This window comes from Anolis sagrei, chromosome 3, assembly GCF_037176765.1.
Source record: "Anolis sagrei isolate rAnoSag1 chromosome 3, rAnoSag1.mat, whole genome shotgun sequence".
Lineage (NCBI taxonomy): Eukaryota > Metazoa > Chordata > Lepidosauria > Squamata > Dactyloidae > Anolis > Anolis sagrei.
In genome coordinates this window covers 18453809-18472797 of record NC_090023.1, presented here as the reverse complement: position 1 = coordinate 18472797, position 18989 = coordinate 18453809, and the positions used below count along the sequence as shown (strand labels likewise).

Below are 18989 nucleotides of genomic sequence, written 5' to 3'. Positions count from 1 at the left end.
AAAATGAAAAAAAAGATCAATTTGAAGTACAGTTCTGGCCAAAAAATTTGTCAACTGGAGCAGACCTACTGATTCAAAGCCTGGATTTACCAACTCCCAAGATTCAATGGCTTTAGTCTAGTTTGAGGTAACAACAGTAGCACTCTTTCTGGAAGGATTTTAGAGTAGACTCACTGAATGGTAAGTTGAATAGTAAGTCGATGACACATATTAAAAAACTCTAAAATTGCAACAGCACAACAGAGAGGAAGCAGGCAGGGACATCTAATTACCTCTCAACAAAAGTTTGCTCTAGGCACAGTCAGCCCATTGTATGCTAATCAAGGTGGTCAGTTGAAACATTCACACCTAGCTCCAGCAGACAAGAGTCCTTTGTCTCACCCTGGTCATTCCACAGATATATAAACCCATTTTCCTATTTCCAACTGACCTCACTACCTCTGAGGATGCTTGCCATAGATGCAGGCGAAACGTCAGGAGAGAATGCCTCTAGACCATGGCCATACAGCCTGAAAAAACCTACAACAACCCACACATAGCTATATCCAATGGTTCTACGTAATCCAAACTAGAGGGTGCATGAGGGGATTTCGATGGAAAGCTACAAAAGCAACACCCCATCTTGCTATGCCACAAGCGATGGAAGCTGTAGCACCACAACAAGGCTATTCTGTCAAACAGAACTTGACCCTGGTCTTCCCCCTGAAATACAAACTTGAACCAAATGGCCAGTAGAACAATTTTCAGTCATTTGATCCACCATACAAAGAGGACTTACCTGAACACAGAGTACATATTCAGTTGCTGTCATGCGCTTGAAGGTGGCTGCAGATCGGAGGATGCCTTGTTGGTCCAATGTAAACTCTCCTTCTTCATTACCAGACAGGATAGAGAAGGTGAAAGGGGGCCCATTGTGCAGAGAGTCTTTGTCTGTTACCACCAGCTGTAAAATGCTTGTTCCTATTGGTTTATTTTCCTTTGTACAAACAATGAAGTAGGGGGAAGGGGGAGAGAAAAGAAAGACATTTTAATTATATATCTCAGGACGTTGGTGAAGAAATGCATCTGCTCTCTAGAATGCTAAGAACATGAGTTTTCTTGTAATAAAGGGAATATTCACAATGTTTATAGCTAAGTTTGATTGGGTTCCAGTGTTCAAACCTAATTTTAGTCAGGTTCTAACACAATGGAGGAGCAAGCTGTAGGAATACAGTACACATGCTTGATTTTCCCATTTGAATTTTGCACATAATGAAGGACTTCTTAACCAAGTACTCTGAGTCCATGCAAAAAGCTGGTGTTCAAAAGCCAACATGTTATTATTTAGTAATTTTGAGATGATAAACCAAGCTCATAGCTTTTGGAGTTCACTTTTATGATTATCAGTGGCTAAAAATGATTGCAAGAAAAAAAAAACTCCTTTTAGCTGAGCAGCACCTGAACAGAATGATGGTTATGGTGTTACAGATCTAGGCACTGGAAAATTATATCTGCTGCACTTTTGCAATCTTGGGATGCACTAAGAGAAGCACTGGTGGAAGGATCCCCAAGGGTTCTCTCTAGCTGTCTTACCTCAATATGTGCTATCACCAGACATTTCCCAACATCTTGATTTGCAATGCTTTGGAAACCTTTGGTTGGGTACTGCCTGGCTCATAGGGAGGTTGTCTACGGGTGGTATTGTCAGATGTAGTTACATATCATATATTTACATCTCAAAATGCAAAATCTCAGCCACCATATTCAGTGTGAGGCGAGCTTATAATGCGTTGTACCTTCTCCTTATAAAAGCCTTTTGAGACCCATTTTGTACCAATGGTAAATTCTAGAAAACTGGGATTTATCTCTGGAAACCAGTCTCCTTATCTATTACTGGGTTATAGAATTAAGAAACAGTGTCCCCTTCCTTTTTGAAGAAAGAAACAGATAATGTCATATGCTGAAAGCTGATAAATTTTCAAAGACAACTTAAATTTTACTGAAACATTTGAAAGGTCAGGCTACTATGGGAGGTTTATTTGATGCTCAGGGCAAACTTACTTGAATCACAGCTGTGTAGTTGGCGGGTGTAAATACGGGGCTGTTATCGTTCACATCAGAAATGTCAACGTTGACAGTCACAGACGCAGACAAAGAAGGGATGCCACTATCTCTTGCCTGTATGACTAATGAATATCCAGAAATCTGCAGAAATGTTAAAGAAGTTGGAACAAAAACAAAGAAAACCTTAAATGCTGCTGTTAAAGGTTACAGGCTCCATATCGGGTTTGTTACACACATATCATTATTCAGGCATTTGAGGTCAGGTCAAGCTGAATCTATTGAGGGAAGAAGCAGCTTAGCTATGGTCCTCTCTTTTGTTGCCTTTTATGTGTAGGGAACAAGAAACCGAAGAGAATATCATACTTTACAACTGCAGGGGTTGTGGGACTGTAGTGATCCCCTCCAGGACCTTGGAGAGCATCAACCACCTCACTGCCCAATCTTTTATGTATCTGTTACTAAAAATGTTTCACACCTATGGGAACAGTGGGAGACAATTTTAGGATGCCCCCCCCCCCTATCCCTCAGTTTATTTCCTGGATTAAAAAGTGTTCTTCTCTGTCTTAAATAACTTGCAACGGGAAGCAAAACCATGGCAACATTGTCCCCCTCAGTCCTTGTGGGGTGAGTAAGAGGCATTTTTCATTCTAGTTTTCATTTTGGGGACATAGAGAAGGGGCACAAACAGTCTCAATGTCTTACTTCTGCTATACCCTCCCCATGCAATTTTGCTGTTGACTGCCATCAACAGTCCTTGACGTATACTGACGCTATTAATAGAAGGCCTCCAAGTCACCCTATCATCAACTGCCAGACTCCGGGTTGTGGCCTTCTTGATTTAGTCTATCCATCTGGAATACTGCCTTTCTTTGTCTACTGCTTTCTACTTTACTGCCTTTTCCAATAAAACACATCATCTCAAGATATATCCTAAGTATTACACTCGGTTTAGTCATCTTAGCTTCTAGGGACATTTCATGTTTGATTTGCTCTAGAACTACTGCAAGTTGATTGTCCTCCTATCAGCTGTTTTCACTGTCTAGATTTCACAACTATGTATAGAAATGCAGAATACTATGGTATGAACAATCTTAACTTTAGTATTTAATCATATATTTTTACACTGAGGTTTTGTCTTGTCTAGTTCCTTCATAGCTGTCCTTCCAAGTCCTAGTCTTCTTATGATATCTCCATGCAGTTACAAACCATTATTTTTTTGAGGATTCTGGATTGTGGAAAGCAATCTATCAACCTTCATACATGTGCAGAGTAATGGGAAAAAAGAATGGAGTCAGCATGCTCGCTCTTTGCTCACAAGCGTGGTTGGTGGGGACGAGGGAGAGGGCCTTTTCGGTGGTGGCCCCCTGGCTCTGGAACTCTCTCCCCAGGGAGATTAGATTAGTGCCCACCCTGTCCACTTTCCATAAAGACCTAAAATGGCAATGTTCCAATGTGCCTTTGATTAATTGGTTCACTAGATGAATTGGCCCTTCTAACCATGACTTAATGGAGCTCCCGGTGGAGCAGTGGGTTAAACCCCTGTGCTGGCAGGACTGAAGACCGACAGGTCGCAGGTTCGAATCCGGGAGAGGCAGATAAGCTCCCCCTATCAGCTCCAGCTCTTCATTCGGGGACATGAGAGAAGCCTCCCAGAAGGATGATAAAACATAAAGTCATCCAGGCGTCCCCTGGGCAACGTCCTTGCAGACGGCCAATTCTCTCACACCAGAAGCGACTTGCAGTTTCTCAGGTTGCTTCAGACACAAAAAAAACCAAAAACAAAAAAAACAAACAAAACCAAAAACACCATAACTTAATATCTGGCTATTGTCTCCATCCCTGTAGTTGTATTGCACTAATTGACTTGGCCCTTCTAACCCTAACTTATCATCTGGCTCTTGTACTTTCCTATCATCCCTGTCCTTGCAGTTGTATTGCAGAAGCCCTTGCCTCGCTCCTTAGTTCTGAAATGTCCACTATGCTCGGCTACTGGTTGTTGCATGATTATTTATGTTTTTATGATGTTTTGTATATGCATTTTATTGTGTCATTTTTTTAACTCTGTTTGACTGTGCTTGGTCTCCATGTACACTACCTCAAGTCCCTTCGGGGAGATGGTGGGGGGATATAAAAATAAAGTTGTTGTTGTTGTTATGCTAAGGCTTATGTAGTTCTACATAGGGCTTGTGTATTTCTACAAACTCTATCCGTACAAATGAATCAGGATGATATCACATTAGTATTCTAAATGGAGCCCCTGGTGGCGCAGTGGGTTAAACCCCTGTGTCTACAGGACTGAAGACTGACAGGTCACAGGTTTGAATCTGGGAAGAGCGTGTATAAGCTCCCTCTATCAGCTCCAGCACCTCATGTGGGGACATGCAAGAAGCCTCTCACATGGATGGTAAAAACATCAAAACATCCGGCCATCCCCTGGGCGACGTCCTTGCAGACGGCCAATCCTCTCTCACCAGAAGGGACTTGCAGTTTCTCAAGTCACTCCTGACATGACAAAAAAAAAGGGGGGGGGATTCTAAAGTACAGGTCTCCGCTTTGCTATCACCTGGTTTGCTCCTGCAGAATTTTGGGAAAGTTTAGGGCAGGGCCTTTGGAATTCTCAGCCACAAAGGTCCTTGGCTTCTCTAAATTATATTTCCCAGAATTCTGTAAGAGCAAACCAGGCGGCAGGGAAATGAATGCCTCCATTTTATAATGGCAATGTGTGTTCAGAAGAAACACAGCAATTTTGTGAGATAGCAAAACAGATGGATTATATTTTGCATTGGAGTCTTATGCAAAAGAAATCAGGATAAGGAGAGAATCAATTCAACAAAGAGAAGGCTGGGCTAGAAAGAAGACTGAGTGTGAAGAAGGGGATTGAGGAACACTTTTGTCAACTGTAATAGACTATAAAAACCCTTTTCTATGTAGGATGCTTGGTTGAGTCCCAACTGGAGGCACTGTAACTGATGAACTAGTCTACTTTGTTCGGGGGATTTATTTGTACCATGGGAGAGAGTATTTTTTATGTTGTCTATGTGCACTTTGGTACAGTCCGCTTTTAATGCTTCAGGAATTTACTACGTCGTGCTGGTTCATGTGTAGGTAGCTTTGCCCACTGTATATCTTTTGCAGGAAGGAGAAATTGTCAGAACATGCCATAGATATATAGTTTTATTAAGGCCACAGAACAGCCTCATAATAATAGACAAAGGTGTTAGGAAAATACATCCTTTCCTTCAACAACTTGTGAATTGTCACAAATTATGATACCATGACACCATCCAGGAAGTTGGGGATGCAAAGTTGATTTGTTACATGGTGTCAAAACAATTGCTGATTGGACAGAAAATCGGGCAATGAAAAAACTGAGTGGTGAAGAAAAAATAGAGCATTTATGTTGGAGAAACTAGAGAAATTTTAATTGACAATTTTAGGTTTTTTATGTGGGTAGTTAATTTCCCCCACTATATACAGGATTCTAAAATTATGTTCCTCACCGAAAGTTTAGTGCAATCTATTTTAGTGCACAAATTGAAAGAAAACTCTTCCTTTTAAATGTCTAAAATTAAATGCAATTTTTTGCCTGATATTCATATATTCTGAAGTGTTTCAAGACATTATTCTATGCACAAGTATATTTTTTGTGAAATAGTTTTGTGTGCAAACGACATTATTTCTGTCAATATGTATTTCGAAATAACGTATTCACGCAAAAAAAAAAAAACCCTTTTTGTGGAAACTTTCACTTTTTGTGCAAAAGATGTGTGTATTTCTGCACAGAATAATTTCTCAAAAACAACAACGAGCTATGCAAATGCCAGGCAAAAACTGCATAGAAACAACCATTTTATCCCACAACAGAGAGAAAAATATGGAAATTTATTTATCCTCTCATGTAAAGATGAAATGGCTGAAGATTTACATGCTTATATCAAAGCTTCAGCCTCTACCACCTTATGGAAGATCAGACGTTACATTTTGGATTTCACCGTAAGATGTTTGGCCTCATTTCCATCTCTGGCCTTTGTAATAATAGCATTTCCTTAGTTATTGCCACAATGTATCTCAGGCTCTGCTTTTTAAATAAGACAATCCATAATCATAATAGCACCATGGCATTAAAATTACAGCATTAGAAGATGCAGGCTACGGATAATGGAGACACTAAAAAAATAAACGTCTAAGCACTACACATAGGGCATTATAATTTGTACGAACATGTGCAAAGAGGAAGTGCTTTAAAATTTAATACGAAATACCCGGGTACTAGAGTCAACTTTATTACAAAATGGGTTTGAAAATGCATTTTGGGAAGAAAACCCAGCAATATAATGCAATTGTCCATCCACATTTGTGGGCTAAGCACTTACATATTTGATTATTGGCACACTGCTGTATTTGCTGCCACTTCTGCTACTGCCCTATAGGTAAACGTAAAGGTTTTCCCCTGACATTAAGTCTAGTTGTGTCCAAATCTTCGGAGTGGCACTCACCCCAATTTCTAAGACGAAGAGGTCCATAGACGCCTTGAAGGTCATATGGCTGGCATGACTTCATGGAACGCTGTTACCTTCCTGCCAAAGCGGTACCTATTAATCTACTCACATTTGCATGTTTTTGAACTGCTAGATTGGCAGAAGCTGGGGTGAACAGCAGGAGCTCACCCCGCTCCACAGATATGAACCACCGACCTTTTGGTCAGCAAGTTCAACTGCCCTATACATAACCAAAAACAATATGTTATATCCAGGCATTTATTTTTTATTTTTTTTTTGCTTTGCCAGGGCAATTCTATAATTTCTCTGGAGGTGTTATTTTCTCTAGGAATTGCTAGGTCCCCCAGTGTGATATTATTTACTGGAAGCTGATGACAGAATCATTCCACAGCAGAGCTTTCCAAACCATTTTTCAACACTGTAGTGTGTCAGCTCCAGTGTTTAGGTGTGCTGCACAAACAAAACGAGAAACCTCTGAATCTATGTGAAATAAGCAACAAATCATGTATTTTTAATAAAAAAAGGGAAAGACTTTCACAAGATATGTTATATCCTCCTTCATCTTGTTATTACTGTTTATGTACGTGTTTGTATCTCTTATTTTATTTATTGTGTCAGGGGCAGACCAAACTGTTGCATTGCATTTTTAACAAACAAACAAAAAACAAACAAACAAACAAAACACAAAGTTTGCAAGCTTGGTAGTTGATTAAATGTCCTTTGACCAGTAGCTGGCCACTTGGGAGTGCTTCCGGTGTTGCTGCAAGAAGGTCCTCCATTGTGCATGTGGCAGGGCTCAGGCTGCATTGAAGCAGATGGTCTGTAGTTTGCTCTTCTCCACACTCACATGTTGTGGATTCCACTTTGTAGCCCCATTTCTTAAGATTGGCTCTGCATCTCGTGGTGCCAGGGCGCAGTCTGTTCAGTGCCTTCCAAGTCGCCCAGTCTTCTGTGTGCCCAGGAGGGAGTCTCTCATTTGGTATCAGCCATGTATTGAGGTTCTGGGTTTGAGCCTGCCATTTTTGGACTCTTGCTTGCTGGGGTGTTCCAGCAAGTGTCTCTGTAGATCTTAGAAAACGATTTCTTGATTTAGTCGTTGACGTGCTGGCTGATACCCAAACAGGGGATGAGCTGGAGATGTCACTGCCTTGGTCCTTTCACTATTGGTTGCTACTTCCTGGCAGATGTCAGGTAGTGCAATACCGGCTAAACAGTGTAGTTTCTCCAGTAGTGCAGGGCACAGACACTCCGTGATAATGCGGCATGTTTTATTAAGAGCCACATCTACTGTTTTAGCATGGTGAGATGTGTTCCACATCAGGATTATTTAGTTATGCATGTGTGTTTTTCAATGTGCTTCTATGTAATTCAAGATGAATTAAGATGTATTTCAAGATGGATTCTATTCTGTTCAATTGTGTATTAGAAATACTGTGCTGAGACAGTGAAACTGTAACCTTGACAGAAATGAGATAACGTGTTCTCTAGCTGGGAAGAAGAGGGAGGAACTGGTCTCAGCCAGAAGTCAAATAAGCAGATGTTCAGCGACTGTTGTTTTTGCCTAGGAGTTCCTGTCTGTAGCTTGCTGTGAATAGACGTGTGTAGATGTACTTAGTAAAATTTAGTTTTCTGTTGTAACTGGAAGTCTGCAGAGTTCTGATTTTTGAACACAGTGTCTGTTGATCTAGCAATCCTTCCGCTGGCAAGCGTCAATACTCTGACATTCCACACTGGGCATGCATACTCAGCAGCAGAGTAGCATAGCACAAGGGCAGATGTCTTCACTGTGTCTGGTTGTGATCTCCAGGTTGTGCCAGTCATCTTTCGTATGATATTGTTTCAAGCACCCACTTTTTGCTTGATGTTCAGGCAGTGCTTCTTGTAGGTCTTTTATAAGGGGATACTTATAAGGGGACACGTGTATCTCTTATATGGGGATACTTTACCTTCCGGTTTGCTAATAAAACTGAATTACCATATTGAGAAATGATGCATGTCTCAAAATTGTATGACTAACATGAAATTTTTGAAAAGCTGGGCTTTGCAGAGCTGTAGAGCAAAAAGTGTCCCTATAGTCTTGATTTTTCTGTTTTTATGGGGCTTCTGTCTCTCTAATGCCCCCCACCGTGGAAGATTAAGGCATTTATTAAGTTGGCCACTGATTTGAGTTCCCTGTAACAAACTGATCTGCCCAGGAGCGCTTAGTGTTGATCAAGGCAGTACATGCTCCAGAAGCTTAGACTGCCGTTGTCAGTGGTTTTGAGGATCACACTGTTAGGTCAGTTGTGAAAATGGAGTTAGCTGTCATGTGCTTATTTGGATACCGGGGGGGGGGGGGGGGGGCAACGACAATACCCTGGCACAACTTTCCAAGACGACAGAAATATAGTAGATTCAATGATATTTAAGAGTCCGGCAAAACATTAACTGAATGAATGAATCAATCAATATTTAAATCTATGAGATCAGGGAGACCAATGATGCCAATCATTATTGGGGGAAACAGAGTAGGAAGCTAATTGACAGTATTCTAGTGTTCCCTTCTTTACCATTCAGACCTCACTTCAAGGCAGAGCACATTATTGATGCTACCGCATTAATTTTAAATAAAGTAATGTGATTCATTAGCGATGAAGAAATTCCAAGCAATTAATTCAATTAAATAAAGGAATTCTGTACAAATTGTTTGGTAAATCATTATGCTGTAAAATATAATTTGAAATTACCAAAATAAATGGCCAGTAATAAATTAAAGTAATGAGAATAACCTCTTTGGGGTTTAATGATGACATGAATTAATTTCAGATTGCTGTTAGAAACTTTTAACAAATTTGGACCAACCAATTAATTTAAACAATTATTCCCAAGCTCTGCTTCTGCGTAAACATAATTAGGGACTGTGGCTTTTGGAAGTTGCATTCAGATCAACAGGGCTTGCACATTGCTGTGTTTGCGGAAGATTCTGCTTAATTCCGGTAGAACCTATGCAAACCTATTTCTTCCTCAAAGATTTCTTCTACGGTCTACAGATGGCAATAAATCCACACCGCCTCTGCTTCTCTTGCATTCTGCTGGCAAATTATTTGCAATGGTGATTCCAAATATTGACAGCTTCATCCTGCTGTCACATTAATACGGGAAGGATGTTTTCTTTTGCATTAAGTAGCCTTGAGGCAAACAGAGTCATTTCCCAAGTGGAAATATATTTTTAACCTGCTTGCTTGCCTAATTTAGTGGTTCTAAGATTAACTTTCTTGCTTGGAGACACAAGTAGGACTTATCATTGTGTTTTGCATGACAATTGCAGTAGTCTTGGTTCTCCCCCCGCTCCTAGTTTTGACAATTATATATTCTTACAATAAAGGTAAGGATGAATAGTAATAAAGGCAAAGATGCCTGCAATGGGTACATCTAAGGCAAATAGTTGGCAGAGCCAGAGCAAAAGGTGTGTAGTGCCGTATCATCTCTATGAACCCCTTTTTCTAATTCCATTGTTCAATGATTGCAACATACTTTTGCCCAACACCACTCTCTTATCCCACCTCCATCAATGTACAGACTGCTAGTGAATAATAATAATAATAATAATAATAATAATAATATCCTTAGCTGTTGCAAGAAAATCACACAGACGGACTACAAACAAAGACACAACTCTGTGGCCCAACTGATTAACTGGAACTTATGTCACAAGTACCACCTGTCAGCAGCAAAGAATTGGTGGATCATAAACCCGCAAAGGTCATGGAAAAGAAACATGCAAAAATACTGTGGGACTTTCGAATCTAGACTGACAAAGTTTTGGAACACAACACACCAGACATCACGATTGTGGAAAAGAAAAAAGTCTGGATTATTGATGTCGCATTGAGAAAAACAACAGGAAAAACTCAGCCACTATCAAGACCTCAAAATCAAACTGCAAAGGCTGTGGCATAAACCAGTACAGGTGGTCCCAGTGGTCATCGGTTCTGGGTGCTGTGCCAAAAGATCTCAGCCAGCATTTGGAAACAATAAACATCGACAACTGCAAAAGGCCACCTTACTTGGATCTGCACGCATCATTCGAAAATACATCACACAGTCCAAGACGCTTGGGAAGTGTTCGACTTGTGATTTTGTGATATTCAGCATATAGATCTCGTTTGCTGTGACATATGGGGTTTTATGTCAATAATAATAATAATAATAATAATAATAATAATAATTTGATTCTTATATCCCGCTACCATCTCCCCGAAGCACTTTATGATCCCACCGGCTTACATGGGCCCAGTCAAACAGAATTAAAATACAGAACAATAAAATACATTACATTACAATAAATTAAAACAAAAACTGTACAAAACATCATAAAAACATAAACCATCAACAACCAACAACTAGTAGCCGAGCACAATGGGTGCGTTCAGAGCTGAGAGGGCATGGCAAGGGCTTGTGTAATACAACTGCAAGGGTGAGGCTGGTAGTAAAGTGTAATAGTCAGATATTAAGTTAGGGCTACAAGGGCCACGTCAATTGAACCAATTAGTCAAATTTATTATTTATTTATTTCATACATTTGTACCCTGTCCTTCTCACCCCCGAGGGGGAACTCAGGGCGGCCTATTGGAACACATTGGAACATTTGAGTTTTCAGGTCTTTACGGAAGGTAGACAGGATGGACACTTATCTAATCTCCCTGGTAAAAAACTTCCAGAGCCGGGAGGTCACCACTGAGAAGGCCCTCTCCCTCGTCTGTTCTTGTGACAGAGATGGGAGCAAGAGAATGGCCTCCCCAGCAGATCTTAAAGCTCGCACCAAAAAACTATGAGTTGATCAATTGCAAACATGTTTTGAAATCTAGCTAGAGTCCACATTAAGTCTAGTCAACCAGAATTCCTGTTTACAATTCCAGTTTAGTTCTGGAAACTATACCTTACACAATCCACAGTGGAATGAAACCTAGGGGGGGGGGGGATGCACATGAGCCTGTGGCCTACTTAGGAACACATTATAGGACACATTTTCAGCTCTTCTACAGATCCTGTTTGTGATGTATCATGTCTGTTTATTTAAGTTGTTATTCTATCATTTTTACTCAGTCTGTTTTCACTCTTTGATTTGATTTATCATTTGTTGTTTTGGCATGGAATGTTTTCCATTGTGTTTGTTTTGTTGAAAACTGCTCTTAGTCCCTTCTACAAATAAAGTATTATTATTATTATTATTACTATTATTATTATTATTTTAGAATCATTATAATCACCCTCTTCCTCTTGGAAACTGGCACTGGCTCACATTTACAGTACTTGCTCAAATGTCCTTTGGGTTTCAAGGTCTCTGCTGATAATTATGAAATGTTCCCATTCTGCAGCCATATACAAATGGTTTCTCCAAGGATGGAGCTACGGGATGGGAACACGAGACATAGGCATTGCTCCTACAAATAAGAATTATGAAACAACATTTTCCTCCAGTCACTAAATCTCCTGCATTCCATAGAGACATTGAAAATCTTTCACATCAACTTTTTTATTTGCTGTGTTCACATTTCCTTGATAATTATATTAGCTTCTTTTCTTTAGATGCCTCTACTAAATCCCCGAAATGCTCAACCAAAGTTTTAGAAATTTGAGGGAGTGAAATAAAATGTAGTGCTTCTAACATTAACTTTCTTACTGAGCGATACCAGCAGGAGTTATTATTGTGTTTTGCATAACAATTACAATAAGCCTCACTACCTCTGAGGATGCTTGCCATAGATGCAGGCGAAATGTCAGGAGAGAATGCCTCTAGAACATGGCCATATAGCCCGAAAAAACCTACAACAACCCAATTACAATAGTCTTGGTTCTCCCTTCTGTCCCCAGTTTGGCAATTATATAACTTTCAGTCTGATCAGAGTTGAGTAAATACTTCAAAATAGTACCCATACACAAGTTAAAACTAACAATATATTTCTTGTGAAATTATATTGATAATTATCAATATAACGGAAGAACGTGCAAGCATTCATCAGTCACTAGAAAAGGCAGCATGAAAGAAGACAATGGAGAAGCAATGACCCCAATGTGGTCTTACCCGTTCTCGGTCCAATCTTTTTTTAACCTTTATAAGTCCCAGGCTAGGATCAATTGAAAATTCATTGTTCCGATCTCCATTGATTATGGAAAAATGAATCTGCCCATTAGGAGGACTGTCCAGGTCTTCAGCTATCAACTTTAGAAGGGTGAAGATCCAGGGGAAAAAATGAGAAAGCTGGATGAATACATAACTAAATCTCATGGTATTCTGACTGCTACAAACATTATTTGAACCAGCAAATGTAAATTACAAGAGCAGATATTCTAATTAAACATTTTAAAAACCTTCCTGATGGTAAGAATGGTTTGAAAGAGGAATGGATGACGTTGGAAAATGGCGGGGTCTCTTTTGACAGAGGTTCTTCAACATAAACTTGGTTGGGCAGCAGTCAGGTATACTTTAATAGGAGATGCAAGAGTAATTTATCTGTCCCACCACTACAGCAACAAATACAAAGATCTTCTGGAGTCACACCCAAGAACTACTCTTGGATTCCCACCATTTCACAGATGGAGCCCCTGGTGGCAAAATAGGTTAAACCCTTTTGGACTACTGACCAAAAGGTTGGTGGTTCAAATCTGGGAAATGGGGTGAGCTCCCATCTTTCAGCTCCAACTTCTCATGCAGGGACATGAGAGAAGCCTCCCACAGGATGGTAAAAACTCTGGGTGTCCCCTGGGCAACGTCCCTGCAGACTGCCAATTCTCTCACACCAGAAGTGACTTGCAGTTTCTGAAGTTGCTCCTGACATGGGAAAAACATTTTCACAGATATCCCAAAATATGAAGAAAATAAAGGTGAAATTCACTTGAACCCAAGTATTTTGGACAAAGGACAACCAAACTACTATTTTTAACTTAAAAGGCCCCTTGTGACCAATTTTATCACATCCCCACGAACCAATGTAAGTGTCAAGGATGCTATTTTCTAACCTATAAGTGACCTAAAGCAGACCTAAATTTGGGCATATGGGGTATTTGGTCCAGTGAATGAAAATATGCCATGCATATTGGATATTTACAATTCATAACAGCAGCAAAATTACAGTTATGAAGCAGTAACTAAAATAATTTTATGGTTGGGGGTTGCCACAACATGAGGAACTGTATTAAGGGGTCGCAGCATTAGGAAGGTTGAGAACCACTGATCTAACAGCATTGTTCAAAGATATTAAGTCAAAAATGCAGTAACAGTGGTTGCAAACTAGCATATCAATATAAGAAACAATTTCACAACTCACCGTTATTAATGAATCACCTATTGATGCATCCTCACTGATGACAGCACTGTAGACCTCTTGACTAAATCTCGGTGCGTTATCATTAACATCCGTCACATTTATATTCACTGTTGTCACAGCACTTAGCGCTGGGCTGCCCCCATCTTTAGCTTCAATGACGAGGAAGAAATCCTTACATGTTTCATAGTCCAGACGTTCAATTACATATATTGACCCTTGGAGAAAGAAGACAGATTTTTTTTTTAAAAAAAATAAAAAACATTATTTATACCCCGCCACCATCTCCCCAAGGGACTTGGAGCAGCTTACATGAGGCCAAGCCCAACAGCACATCAGTAAAAACAACAAGCAATAAGCAACTAAACAATACAATTAATATAACTCACATATAGACAATAACACACAAGGGTTTAAAAACCCTTGTGTGTTAATATTGTGAAACCATGAAGACTTCAAATGTTGCATTACGTCACTTCAGCAATTGCAAATAAGACAGGAAAAAGCAAGCAAAATTGTACTCCTGTAATTCTTCACTAATTTCATTCCCAAAGGAAGCAATTTTCTTCTTGGTGGAATAAAGTTTTTGAAACAGGGTTGTTGTAAGTCTTTCGGGCTGTATGGCCATGTTCCAGAAGCATTCTCTCCTGATGTTTTGCCCGCATCTATGGCAGGCGTGCTCCGAGGTTGTGAGGTTTGTTTGTTAATGTTTTTTCCAGTAATTTTAACTCCAACCTTGGATTTGTCAGGCCCCGCACATGATGTGTTCTGCATATAAATCATAGAATCATAGAATCATAAAATCAAAGAGTTGGAAGAGACCTCATGGGCCATCCAGTCCAACCCCCTGCCAAGAAGCAGGAATATTACATTTAAATCACCCCTGACAGATGGCCATCCGGCCTCTGTTTAAAAGCTTCCAAAGAAGGAGCCTCCACCACACTCCGGGGCAGCGAGTTCCACTGCTGAATGGCTTTCACAGTCAGGAAGTTCTCCCTCATGTTCAGATGGAATCTCCTCTCTTGTAGTTTGAAGCCATTGAAACCATTGAATAGGCTTCAAATTGAATAGGTCGGGTGAGAGTATACAGCCCTACTATACTCCTTTCCCAGTCCTGAACCAGTCGGTTGTTCTGTGGTCTATTCTTACTGTTGCTACTTCGTCATTATACAGATTAATCAAGAGACAGACAAGGTGACTTGGTATCCCCATACCACAAAGAACTTGCCGCAATTTATTATGATCCACACAGTCAAAGGCTTTAGAATAGTCAATAAAACAGAAATAGATGTTTTTCTGAAACTCCCCGCCTTTCTCCATTATCCAGCGGATATTGGCTATTTGGTCTCTCATTCCTCTGCCTTTTCTAAAGTCAGCTTGTACATCTGGCAACTCTCACTCCATGTATTGCTGGAGTCTTCCTTGCAGGATCTTGAGCATTACCTTACTGGCATGTGAAATAAGTGCCATTGTATGAAAGTTTGAGCATTCTTTCGTGTTTCCCTTTCTTGGAATGGATTTTTTCCCTTTATGATGGCCATTCTTGTGTTTTCCATATTTGCTGGCATATGGCATACATCACCTTGACAGCATCCTCTTTCAACATTTTAAACAGTTCAGTTGGAATCCCATCGTCTCCTGCTGCCTTGTTATTAGTAATGATTCTTAAGACCCATTCAACCTCACTCCTCAGGATGTCTGGTTCTAATTCACTCACCACAGAGACACACTGTTAAATTTTGTAAACATTGCTGAGGGAAAAAAGAACTTCATTTTGTTTTGTTCTTAAACAAGAAGTCAAATATTGAAAAGTTGGTGAATGCGCAACTGGCTTATTCAGTTATTTCAGGTTGGCCTGTATTCTCAAGAGTAAATAATTTAGTGAGATTTCTTCACAGTCCTAATACAAATAAACAAATTTTGATAAACTAATGGGGGTGGGGGAGCTATTTGCTATGTTGTGTCCTTTTTTAAAATTCTGAGGACATTTGTCAGCCTCATGGGAAAGCAACTGCGAACCTTATCTGAACAAATCCTGCCAAGAAAACTCCAAAAAAAAAAAAAAAGAGTTCACTTTATGGTTGTCATAAGTCAGATATGACTCGAAGGCACCCACTACCAGCACCAATGTGAAAAGAGCACCAGAGAAAAAAGATCTATTATGCTGACATTGTGTAAATTGAAATCTATAGTACACTTAATTTTATTAAAAGCTGCCTTGATTCCCTTTGGTGAAGATTTCAAATAAATTTTAGACAATGGTTCTGTCCCTGGAACCGGAAAGGCGAGTAGTGACATTAGGACAAGAGGTGATTGAAATATGAGAAAAGAGAACCTGAGAGTAGTCATGTCTGTAATTTCTCAGATTTTCTTAAGCTATGCTGCCTGCTCATTTCAATAAGGATGAAGTTGACACATCTATTTTAATATTTCCTGTTCAACCTATCATAAACCAGGTGAGTATGATATGGAAGACGACAGCTCACTGATGTCTCTGGATTAAAAAGAACAGTTTCACTGTTGAACAAAAAATAGCCTTAATAAGAAAAACTGAAGCTGATCTATCTAAATGACTTAACTTTTAACATACTTGAGTAGTCTGGAGATAAAGTTTGGCATGCTGCTCATTGCTGGAGGAACACAAAGTTTCATCAGCCAGGATAGTTACAAGAATGACAGAGAAGCCCAGAACCTGCACACATCACTTGGAATCAAGACTGTAGTATCAGAGTTTTCCATGTACAAGGATCATATACATCATCAAATATTTGGGCCAAATAAGTTTACTCATTTTGTTGTGTTTTTTAACTGAAAAGGCCTCTCTTATAGTCCCTAAGCCTTTCTTTCCTAAAGTGTCCTATATTGATACCCTGTTGTTGTTAGTTAGCTGCCATTGAATCAACTTGAACACATGGTCACCCCATGAATGAGACACCTCTAACAACCACATCTAATGGAGGGAAAATTCGTGGCATGCTACACTTCACTGCCCCTTTAAGCATGGAGCCTGCTAGTTCTAATTACACAACACAATACTACTTCCAGTGGGGCTCCATGCTTAAAGGGGCGGTGAAGAGGAGCATGCTGCCACAGTGGTAACACAGGAGGGAAGAAGCCGGAAGGTCGTTGCTTCCCCGTAGGATGACCTAGTCGGTAAGTCAGGTGATGCGGTGTGTGGGGCGACCGAGTTCCCATGCCCCCCCCCCCCCATAGCCAGAAAAAAATTTCAGGGGGGAGGTTGAATTTTTTTAAGCAAATAATGAGAAGTAGTTCCATAACACAAAATAATTTAAATAGTATGATTCATTCTATATTTTATACAGACTTAATTGAATCAATTTTCTCGTCTCCTTCATGTGGGGCTTCAAATCCCTCCTATGCCTTAGGCCAGGGGTCGTCAAACTTTTTAAACAGAGGGCCAGGTCACAATCCCTCAAACTGTTGGAGGGCCGGATTATAATTTGAAAAAAGCATGAATGAATTCCTATGCACACTGCACATATCTTATTTGTAGTGCAAAAAACATTTTAAAATGAACAATTTTAACAAATATAAACTTATTATTATTTAAATGGGAAGTGTGGGCCTGCTTTTGACTGATGAGATAGGATTGTTGTTGTTGTTGTTGTTGTTTTTGTATGCTTTCAAGTAGTTTCAGACTTAGGCTGACCCTGAACGAGGACCAGGTAAATGGCCTTGGAGGGCCGTACTCGGCCCCCGGGCCATAGTTTGAGGACCCTTGCCTTAGGCTTTGCCTATCAGTTGTAGGTGGGCCAACTTGGTTGCTTCCACTATATCAGCTATTGCTGCAAGTAATGACTGTGAATAAATTGCCAGAATTTGCTTGAAATAGTGCTTGCAGTTCTGTAGGGATTTGTTTAATTTTTGCTTCTCATAGACTTAGCAGGGGGATTTGATTAACCAATTAAAATTCATGAGTAAATCATTTTTTTAACCTGAAAAATTTTGGGATGGGGAGTGGAACCCCTTACCCTCCCCCCCTCCCCCCCCGGGCTACAGCCCTGATTCACTATGATGCATAGCAATTTCAGGTGGCCAGTGTGAAGAGGTAATAAATCACACCATTATCAACTGTCTTATTCAGATTCAAGACTATAGAGTCTATCCATCTGGTCTCCTTTTTGTCTTTCTGCCTTCTACTTTATCAAACACTATTGTCTTTTCTAGTGAATCCTATTTTCTCATGATATGGCCAAAATACAACAGTCTCAGTGTAGACATTTTGTTTTCAGGGAGAGTTCAGGTTTGATTTGTTTTATGACCTCTTTGTCTTGTCAACAGTCCACTATCTACATAGCTCTTCTCCAGCACAACATTTTGAATGTCTATTTTCTTCCTATCAGCTTTTAAAAAAACTATATATATAAGTGAAAAATATGATGGCATGGGCAAGCCTAATTTTAATATTCAATGGTATATATTTACACTTCAGGATCTTGTCTTGTTCCTTCACTGTTGTCCTCCCAAGTCCAAGTCCTGGTGAGTCGCAAGGCCGAACAGGGCATAGGGTTACGGCCTGTTTTGGATGGGGTTGCACTCCCCCTGAAGACGCAGGTTCGCAGCTTGGGTGTGACCCTGGACTCATAGCTGAGCCTGGAACCCCAGGTTTCGGCGGTAACCAGGGGAGCATTTGCACAGCTAAAGCTTGTGTGCCAGCTGCGCCCGTACCTTGGGTAGTCTGACTTGGCCACGGTAGTCTACGCTCTGGTTACATCCCGTTTAGACTACTGCAACGCTCTCTACGTGGGGTTGCCTTTGAAGACTGCTCGGAAGCTTCAACTAGTCCAACGCTCGGCAGCCATGATTCTAACAGGAGCGGAGCGCAGGGAGCATACAACCCCCCTGCTGCGCCAACTCCACTGGCTACCGATTTGCTACCGGGCTCAATTCAAAGTGCTGGCGTTGGCCGTTAAAGCCCTAAACGGTTCCGGCCCAAGCTACCTATCCGACCGCATCTCTGCCTATGAACCCACTAGGACTTTGAGATCTTCCGGAAAGGCCCTGCTCTCGATCCCGCCTGCCTCACAGGCACGGCTGGCGGGGACGAGAGATAGGGCCTTCTCGGTGGTGGCCCTGCGGCTGTGGAACGCCCTTCCCACCGACATTAGACTAGCTCCATCAC

General features: G+C 40.5%; 1 protein-coding gene across 7 annotated transcripts in view; it reads right to left on the bottom strand.

Moving 5' to 3' along the window:
- Nucleotides 1–18989, bottom strand: part of FAT3 (FAT atypical cadherin 3) — a 695104-nt gene that overhangs the window by 63678 nt on the left and 612437 nt on the right. For all 7 annotated transcript variants that reach the window (XM_060771117.2, XM_060771116.2, XM_060771120.2 and 4 more), the window contains 4 exons: nt 13850–14064; nt 12607–12744; nt 2041–2184; nt 779–976 (listed from right to left, as the gene is read on the bottom strand). In XM_060771117.2, coding sequence (XP_060627100.2) covers nt 779–976; nt 2041–2184; nt 12607–12744; nt 13850–14064 — 695 coding nt within the window. The remainder of the gene's footprint in view (nt 1–778; nt 977–2040; nt 2185–12606; nt 12745–13849; nt 14065–18989) is intronic.